The sequence below is a fragment of the Plasmodium cynomolgi genome, chromosome 14 (assembly GCF_000321355.1).
Source record: "Plasmodium cynomolgi strain B DNA, chromosome 14, whole genome shotgun sequence".
Lineage (NCBI taxonomy): Eukaryota > Apicomplexa > Aconoidasida > Haemosporida > Plasmodiidae > Plasmodium > Plasmodium cynomolgi.
Window position 1 is genome coordinate 1622776 of NC_020407.1, and position 9866 is coordinate 1632641.

At 31.9% G+C, this 9866-nt stretch overlaps 3 protein-coding genes across 3 annotated transcripts; all 3 read right to left on the reverse strand.

The window, feature by feature from the left end:
* Positions 1-1125: 1125 nt before the first annotated feature.
* Positions 1126-1970, reverse strand: PCYB_144650 (hypothetical protein; the record flags this gene model as incomplete). The annotated part of the gene is made up of 2 exons (XM_004224936.1): positions 1126-1324; positions 1876-1970. 2 exons carry the CDS (start codon positions 1968-1970, stop codon positions 1126-1128), a joined length of 294 nt encoding a protein of 97 aa, XP_004224984.1.
* A 2358-nt stretch (positions 1971-4328) lies between these two features.
* PCYB_144660 (hypothetical protein) lies at positions 4329-5750 on the reverse strand (the record flags this gene model as incomplete). Its single annotated transcript, XM_004224937.1, has 2 exons — positions 4329-4540; positions 4694-5750. The coding sequence occupies 2 exons, from the start codon at positions 5748-5750 to the stop codon at positions 4329-4331; spliced, it is 1269 nt and encodes a 422-aa protein (XP_004224985.1).
* A 3147-nt stretch (positions 5751-8897) lies between these two features.
* On the reverse strand, positions 8898-9395 carry PCYB_144670 (chromodomain protein; the record flags this gene model as incomplete). The annotated part of the gene is made up of 1 exon (XM_004224938.1): positions 8898-9395. A coding segment is annotated over one exon (495 nt), but the record flags the coding sequence as incomplete, so codon positions are not given.
* Between the last annotated feature and the right edge of the window lie 471 nt (positions 9396-9866).

Consider the following 9866-nt stretch of genomic DNA (forward strand, 5'->3'; position numbering starts at 1 on the left):
CGACAAATGGGGAATAAAAACGATGAGACCTTTCGGATGCGCATAAAATTGGGTGTGATCTGACACACATTATTAATTTTTTTAAGCATGTATTTAGAAAGGAGTGATTTGATCGATTTGTTATTGCACATGATCAGGCATTGGTGCATTAACCTTGACACGTCCCGTTTTACGTTTCGGTCGTGGCGTTTCATGTATGCTTCGCCAGGCGTGTCGCTTCATCTGTGACGTGTCAATACGACCCTGTGATGCATAACGTGCACATCTCGGGGGCGGGGGGGATAGCTCGTATTAGCAATTGTGCACGTTCTCGTGATGTGAGATGCTATAACTGGCATTTGCCAACAAGAAATCGTGATTACTTAGGGAAAGCGCGCCAAATGTGCACGGACGACCTCGAAAGCTGAGGCATGTCGTGCAAGGATCGCAAGTGCATCATAAGCACGTGCACACATGCGTACGCATGTGCGTATGCGTATGTGCCCAATTGCACAAATGCACATACACACTGGTACGCTAGGGATTCACCTAACCAATTAGCTCAATTTTTGCGCCATTTCGTCGTCCACCATGATTTTTGTGACTGCCCGACGGGGTAAACCAAGTAATTGGAGGAAGATGAAACTCGCAAGCGCTGCTCGCCTCGTGCGAACAGGGATGTGAAGGATCAATACAAGTAGAAGGAGTTACGAAGTTGGGACCACCCAGTTAGATTCAACCAGTTAAATTTACAAAGTTAGAATCGTAAAGTTAGAAAATTTGAAGGTAGAAGTCGTGAAGGTAGAAGTGGTGAAGATAAAATTCGTGAAGATAGAAGTCGTGAAGATAGAAGTCGTGGAGATAAAAGTCGCCGTGTTAGGAATCAGCCACAATGTGATATTTCCCCCAAAGTGTGAAAGGTCCCCACAAATGAGAAGTACCAACGGTAATGCGACGCACCCACAATGCTGCAACAAATGAACACATATTTGACAAACAAAGCCCAGTACAAACATGGGGCCATCACAAAAAGTGTCAAAGTTGAAAATAAAAAAAAAAATTAGGATTTACTTGGAAAATCAATTAAATCATAAAACTTAAAAAATGAAATGTTATTTTTTAAATCCTTTAATCTGTCAATAATTCTTATATTTCTATTTTCGTAGATAGAAAAAAAAAAGGTTCTTCTTCTTCATTGTCACTACTGAATTCGTATTGTTCATAATTATTTTTTATAATTTTCCTTAAATCAAATGAGTCGTATTTATTTAAACTCCTATTGTGATATTTGCAACTCTTGTTTTCTACATTTCCTTCTTCTTCGAAAAAGTCTCGCTCCCGTAATCTACATTTATGTGCATGTAAGTATGAGAATAAGTGGATGATAGGCCCCGAGGTGGATGGGAGGTTACGCGGACAGATGGAGACATAAGGTGAAGACGTGAAAGAACGGATAAATAAGAAAAAATATATCGTACATTCATGCACATGTGGCAAATAAAAAATAACATTCTCCTCTAGAAACGCAACAAATTAAGGCAGCTTGGCATTCACACATCGCGTAGAAGTTTCACCATGAAATATTTGTAAAATGCCATGCGAAAGAACTGCACCAGAGCGACACGGTTGCGTCGGCAATTGTGCGCGGAGGGTCGAAAACGGGTCTAATACCTGTCACATATGCGCGACAAAGATCAAAAAAAAAAAATGCAAAAAAACATACACAAATGAATTCACAAATTAATTCATAAATGAATACACAAATAAATTCACAAATAAATACACAAGTATTTGCACACATGCGTATACACACTCATGCGCAAGCTTTTCTCAAAACTAATATGCATCAACACATTTTGTCGCACCAAAATGAGTTGTCTCAATTCTTCGCTTTACCTGTAAGAATCAATTTTCCGGAGATATTTTCTGGTAATTTTATCAATTTTTTTTTTTTTCACATTATTTTTTTCGTCATGGATTTCCTTTATCATGCTTCAAATGGGAACCGAAAAAAAAAAAAAAAAACAGTAAAACAGTAAAGCAGTAAAACAGCAAAACAGCAGAACAGCAAAACAGTAAAACATCAAAACAGTAAAACAGAAAAACAACAAAACAGTAAAATAATATAATAATAAAATAATTAAGTGGTAATAAAAGCACCAGCGATGGGAACGTTAGCTACAATCGCACCATAATTCGCACCAGAAATAGAATCAGAAATAGTCATAATTACAAATCATTCATTTCCAGTGTGTGATAAAAAATAAAAGACAGAACATGCAGAAACGCTCAAGCCAAGGTAGAAAGCTAAAAGGCTCAGGTAAGCTCAAAATTTATTATTACTTTTTGAAATAATTGGAAAAAAGGTCGACGTTTATGTTGCCATCCCGCTCAATAACAATTTTTATGTCTTTTTTTATGCACTCATAAAAATTTTCAATCGTGCTTCTGTAGTCCTCCTGCAAAATGTATAAGAAAAAAATTAAAATGAATGAGGAATTTCCCTCGTTAATTTGTAGGTGCACACACACGTATACATATATATATATATATTTTTTTTTTTTATCCTCTCCTTTGTGTGCATATGCACCCACGCATCGATAACGTGCAAATTTTTTTTTAATTTTTCTCGTTACACACAGCTGCTCGTGTGAGATACACTTCTACATGCTCAGGTAGAAGTGCACACGCGCTTGTACAAGGGGAACGTACTCATATGCACATGTAGTCGATCTCGTGTTGACGCGTATGTGCATATTTTTCTGTCATACGCACACATGAAGAGATAATACTCGGTGCAAACATACCATTATCATGTTGCTTACGGCATGCAACTGATCATCTCCTTTCTGAGCATTCTCTTTAAAATTATATTTCTGCAAAAATCAAACGAAAAAAAAGAAAAAAAAAATTAAATCTTTTTTGAGTTAAAAAAAAAAAAAATGAGTGCATCCATACGTTTGGACGTATATAACCGGGTCGAAAGGGGAGACATAAGAGTGAAATATCACCTTCGATAATTTTAATCAACTAATGTGTACACACGTATATGTATACATGTGTATATCTGCATATAAACACTTGAGCTTAAAGTGCTCAATAGGTAATAGACTCGGTGCAGTATAATTAGAAAAAAAAAAAAAAAAAAAAAAAAAGGGGGCAAAAGAGAGCACAAAATAATGAATAATAATGATAATAATGCCAAATTGTGCAGAACAAATACTTTGGAAGTATACATAAACAATAATTCTCAAATGTAGAACAAAAATATTTTCTTACATTTAAAATTAATAAAAAAAAAAAAATCCTTTTTACAAACTAAGCAATTTGTACGTCATAACATTTGTAGTGCATGTGAACAAGCAACCAAGAAAAGTGGAAAACAAAATTAGGTACTTTAAAAGAGAATCAAAATGGTGAAACACATTTAAAATATAAACTACTATGTAAACAAGCCTGTAGCTTTAATGATTCCCAAAAAAACAAAAAAATGATAATTTTAGGGAAAAAAGCCAAAAAATAAAGGAGCATGTAATAAGTTAGTACAAACGAATAAGATATCCAACAACATATAGAAAGCACATGAAGTTGTTTGCACAATATGGTAAGACTAAAAATATGCACTTGTTTTCTTTTGCTTAAATAACACCCATGAAATACATCCCACAAATCGGACCTTGTTGTATGCACTTTTTTTCTTCTTTGCTTTTTTTTCTTCTTACTATGTTTTTCAATTATCACCTCCATTTAACACAATTTTGTTAATCATGTCAAATTCGAACAATATGACTAGTTCGGAAGAAGCTTAAGTCTTACGCAAATGTAAAGTAAAAAAATGAAGTGCAAGATGGAAACAGAATAGAGTATAAAATTATTTACCTCTTTCTCTTTAAGCAATGTTCTTAAATTCCCTCTTTTCCTTTTTTTAACTCTATACATCCGTTTTCTTAATACAGAGTTAATTAAAAACGTTCGGTTGATTCCTGTAAAGATAAAAGAGAATTACAACACCAAATTATAATGTTGTAGAGGCGAAATAAGGTTGCGTTTTTGCAGTGCTCAGGGTGCATTGCACTTGTGGAGGCATAAAAAAGTGGAACTTGCTCTATATTTCTTTTTTACTGCTTTATTGCTTGCTTTTTGCATATTTGCGTATATAACTATTAATATAGATTCTTTTTACACTTAAAAAATGTATTTTTAGTATTTTATTCTTTTATTTTATTTTATTATCATTTTCATTTTTCATTTTTTTTTTTTTTTTTTATTTTTTTTTTTAATCCACTTTGCTCCCTGCCTACTCCGAATAAGATAGTTGCTATGCTATCCATTCTCCTTTTACTTTTCTTTCATTTATTACTTAGCTCTTTTCTTATATCAATAAGTAAAGTATTACTGCAACAAGACAAGGTATTCTCTCCGTCGGTGCAGTAATCATTATGAGTGAAATTTCTTTTCAGCATGCAGCTATTTTTAAAGAATTTGTTCCATTTATGAAATTTCCCTTTCGTATTTTTATCATTTACAGATTCTATGTTTGTGTAGATTTTTTCTCCTTGACCTGTAATTTTAAAATAATCTTTTTCGTCAAAATTATAGCAATTTAATTCATTTCTACATATTCCTCTTTTGTCTCCTCTAAAAAAAAAATTGCTTGAATTGATCATATTGTTAACTATTTCATGAGTTATTGGATACGCATGGTGATCCCTACGAATTTGTTTTTTTCTCTTTTTGATATCTGATCTGGTTTCGTGACCAAAATGGTCACTCATTGTTACGTTATTTTGCGGTGCACTATTTTGTAGTCCTCCACTTTGTGGTGCGTTATTTCGTAGTTCTCGATTTTGCACTGCTCCACTTTGTACGGCACCGTTTTTCTGGGCACAACTGTGCAGTATGCCATTTTGTTGCGCACGATTTTTCTGTATATCATTTTTTTGTGCGTAATTTTCCCCTTCATCCCCATATTCTCCCGTATGTCGATTTTTTTCACCAAAGAGATCCTCCTCGTCAAGCATTATACTGTTGATCGTATGCAAAAAGCTGGCACTGTAGCTCCTACTTTTTTCCAACAACAATTTGTTTTTCTTTCTTTTCCGTATGTTGTTATTAATTCGTTTAAATAGTGTACTCATTCTTTTGTTTAATCTGTTATAAGATCTTTTACCGTTATCAATATATTTTTTTTTTTCCTTGAGAGACAAAAATTTCTTCAGTTCAACTTTTATTTTACTGTTTTCTTCTTGCTGTTTCCATGAGGACATCTCCAATTGTTCGTTTTTGTTCTTAAGTTTTTCATTTTGATTTACAAGATTGTTTATTTTTTCCTGTAAATTATGTGCATTCTTATTTTTTTCTTTTTCGCATTTTAAGCTTTTTTCCAATTCGTATATATAATTTTCCTGATTTTCCGCATTCTCTAAGTCCACTTTTAATTTCTCAATTAATTTTTTATTTCTATTTTTTAAATTCTCCAAATTTTCATCTATGCAGCTGAAGTTTATCCTTAAAAATGTTTTAATATTTATAATAAAGTTTTGAGAAAAGTATTCTATGAACTTTTCGTCAATATCTTCTTCTTCACTGTTCCATGCATGAAATTTATTTTGTATGTTATATGCATTTTCAATACAGCTGTCATATATAGGCGTGTACCTTTCGTTATTGCCACTTTTTTTTTTTTTTTTTAAATCTTTTAAAAAATTTTTAAACAAGCTAAATTCTAAGTAAATATTATGCAAATAGTTACTGCAAATTGGGATGCTCATTTTTGCAGTATATATATAGGGGGAAAAAAAAAAAAAAAAGTTGTGTGTGCACAAAGAAATTTAAACTCATTTGTATATTCCTACTTCTTTGACAATTTTTTTTCCTATTTTTCTTTATTTTTTCTTATTTACACAATTTACACACAATTGTTTCTTTCATGTTGGGTTAAAAACCCGCGTCTGCAAATCGAAGTAATTGTAGCAGCACGTACACAAAAACAACCGAGGATGATGTTGTATTTTGGCATAAAATAGAAAATGTAACATGCTTTAAAATTAAAAAGGAAATGAATAAAGTAAACAGCGAATCAGACTTCACAGTGTGCAGAATTACACTCCTGCAACGAACAAACGACAAAATTTTTCAATCTACATGTTTGCATGTTACTTAAACTGGCATTTTATAAGTGAGAATGTGTGCACAATTTGTGTAAGAAAAAATCTATGTACATTTGTACAGTCATTCAAAGGTTTGAACATATTTGTACTTTTCCTTTATTATACACACTGTCTCACTGTTGTATTGACAGAATAGAAAAGCAAAAATGTGGAAAAAAAAAAACGTCTTTTTGTTCACCTTTTCTGCATAATTATACCTTATTCGATGTTTATTTTGTGATATGTTGTGTCATTTTTCAAATTTATTCACAATTTTGCGCAATTTTGAAAACATTTTCGTTATTTATATATACATAACAATTTTTGCGTTAAGCCCATGTACATGCAGTTTTTTAAAAATTCCTGCTGGCATAGAACAGTTTATACATTTTTTTTTTTTTTTTAACCCCCTGAAAAAATGACAAAATAAGCCGGATATATACACAACGAAATGTTTATATTTATACAATATATTTCACTGCAAAAATAATGCTATTTATATATTTTAAAAGAAGAATTAAAAGTAAGAAAATTTTATTTTTTTTAAAAATGGTACATTATTTTCACTCATTTCACGTATATTCTGAAGGACCATTTATACGTGCCTTCAACGTGTAAATTTGCGGGATCAATTTTTTTTTTTTTTTTTTCTAATTATACTTTTTCCTTTATTTATATAATAAATGAATGCGTCTTTAAATTATAAGAAATATATTTTAATTAAGGGAATAAAATTATAAAATCAAATTGTGTATTCGTCTGACTGAAATCGATTTTTTTCTTTTTCTTTTTTTTTTCCTTTGTTAGAGAGATACCTTCGAAAATGTGTCAACGAAAGGGGTTGCCTGCTATTTGCTCTAATAAACGATGTGTATAAATAGAAAAAATTGTGCGTACACATGTGTAATTTTATTTCTTTTATTTATTATTTTTTCGTACATTCTACTCTTTTCATATATTTGACATTTATTCCTTTTTTACGTTCGACGTTTGGCATTTTCAATATCACACAGGTCTATGTAAGGGGTATCTATATGCATTTTTTTTTTTCTTTTTTCATTTCACATCATTTTTTCTTTCATTACATTTCGTGTGACAAGTATTATTTTTTTTTTTTTTTTTTTTTTCAGAATCACCACGTTGCTTACAATACTTACATGAACGAGGTAGTTTTTTTTTTTTTTTTTTTTTTTGTAGAATGTTCTTAAGGTTGTTTGTCGTCATTTAAACAACTGCAAAATTTACAGTACCCCTTTTTTCACCCTGTTAAAGGCTTGGAAAATTTTACTCATTCCAAAAAACTTTGCATTTTGGAAAATTCTGTCAAATGTGTTCTTAAAAGGATTACTTTTTTTATAACTTTTAGTTTAAAAAAATATCAACAATACTGACAAAAAAGTTAATCTTTTGTATAAATGTTTTTTTTTTTTTTTGAAAAGAAACGTGTGCAGAGTGACGCATGTACATGTATAAATGTATACTTAAATTATACATACACAGTATGCTTGCGTACACTGCGGCAAATGTTTTCACATACACATGTGCACATATACATATGAGGTTGTTGAAAATGGGTAGAAAAAAATATGCTTAAAACAATCGATTGTACGCTCGCATTTTACATTCACGACTAATGTATTTAACATTCAAAATGTAAGCGAGAGAGCATACATAGGTGTGTATATACATGTATGGGCACATATATATATGTATATATATGGATTAGCACATTTGTATATAACTGTTAAATTGAAAAATGGTAACGTATTTAAACATTCCTGCATTGGGGATTCATAAAAAGGGTAAAAATTTCCTACATATCTTTATAAATATATAACTTCGAAAAAAGAATGCTTCTTCCATCTCCTGTATTGTTGACGTTTCGATTTTTTTACTAAATTGGGCATCCATGTATATATACGCACATGTACATATACACGCGATTGTGTGTGTGCGTATTATAAACGTACTAAAACAGTACGCCTTAATACGTGTGCTGCTTTGCTTGGCACTGCATTGTGGAGGGTCTGGGTTTACGCATATATGCATTTATAAATATATGTACTTGTGTGTGATGAATGCGCGAGCTATGGGCCCGTGTGGACGCACTCATAAGTGTACATACATGTATACACATATGCAACATATACGCATATACATATATATATGCATATAAATAGAAATTAGAGTATTCGTTAATTATTTAAATAAACACAAAAAAAAATGCTATCTGGTATGTATGCATGTATACACAGAGATATTCGTTTGGTCATGGCCTGTAAATCATGCATTTGTAGTACCCCTCTATGGTAAAAAAATAGTGAAACTATAGTGAAAAAAAATGAATAAAAAAAGAAAAAATAGTTTTACATTTTGTCTTTTTCATTCATCCGTACTAATTTTCATGCGTTTTGTGGATTATAAATGTATATTTCCTTTTTTTTCTTTCGTTTTTTTTTTTTTTTTTTTTTCTTTTTCTGGGATGTATTTTTTATTAATTTTTTTTTTTTTTTTTAAACATATTTATCCACTTATAATAACTGGTGTAAATTTTGTGAGTAAAGGATGAATGGGTGTGCAATACATACTCATAGGGGGTGGGGTAGGGATAATACGTCGATAAAACAACGTGATACACGTATCGCCTCGTTATACCTCGCTGAGCACACATATATACATGTACACTTATATATACCCGTATGGAGGACACAGCATGGTATGCATTGCACCTGTGCCACAAGAGCATATTAGTGTATGTGCTCACATACTTAGGCCGTTCTATATCGAAGTCTTGACAACAGAAAATTTAAAAGTTCTTGTGGGTATATGTATTCAATAACTTTCGAAGGGTACAAGCTGTGAATTTCTTTGTTATTTATGTTGTGTATAACCGAAATGTACAACTCGTCTCCAACGTTGTGCAAATTTTTAATAACAATTCTATTTCCCTTGAATGTTTTTTTTCTCCGTATGTATTTTTTAAAATCGTTTACTTTTATGTTTAGATGTCCTGTTCTTCGTATGTTGGACTCTTCTACCCACTGTGGCGAGGCGTTTTTCAAGCTAGCCAAGAACTCCATCTTTCTATTTTTAATTCGAACGCTGTATACATCTTCTACATTTAGCAAAGTGCTATCGTGAGGATTTCCAATGGTTTCTTGCTTGATTGATTCGCTATCTTCCTCGTCACTTCTTTTTTGTGAATTATCCGAATGTGGAGATAGCAATTTTTTCCCTTCCAACTTGTTCGTTACGCTCTTTTTATTACTTTTTTTTTGAAATTAGTGGGTTTCTACCTTTGGTTTTGATGATACTTGTGGTGCTGACTTCTTCTTGCAAAGATGGTGATGACGTCAGATGATTTTTTAACAGTTTACCATCATTGGGGGTTGTTGTATCGACTTTGTTTAAATAAGTCGACTTTAAAAGTTCCATTTTTTTTTTGAAGGTTGTTAAATGGACTAAATTACTTTCTGGTTCCCACGTATTCTCATCGTCTGAGTAGCCCTTCCACTTCACTAGGTAAATGAACCCATTTTTCTTTTTTTTTATTTCCAGGATGTCGCCTATTTCAAATTCTTCATCTGATCCAGTCATTTTGCTGTCACGTTGGTGTTTACCTGTGCCTTGGCTATATGTATGCTTGAATATGCGTACAATATATGTATGTACGCGTATGTACAACAGAGCACAAGGCGTATGACGTAGGTACTTACGTATGTAATATATATATATATA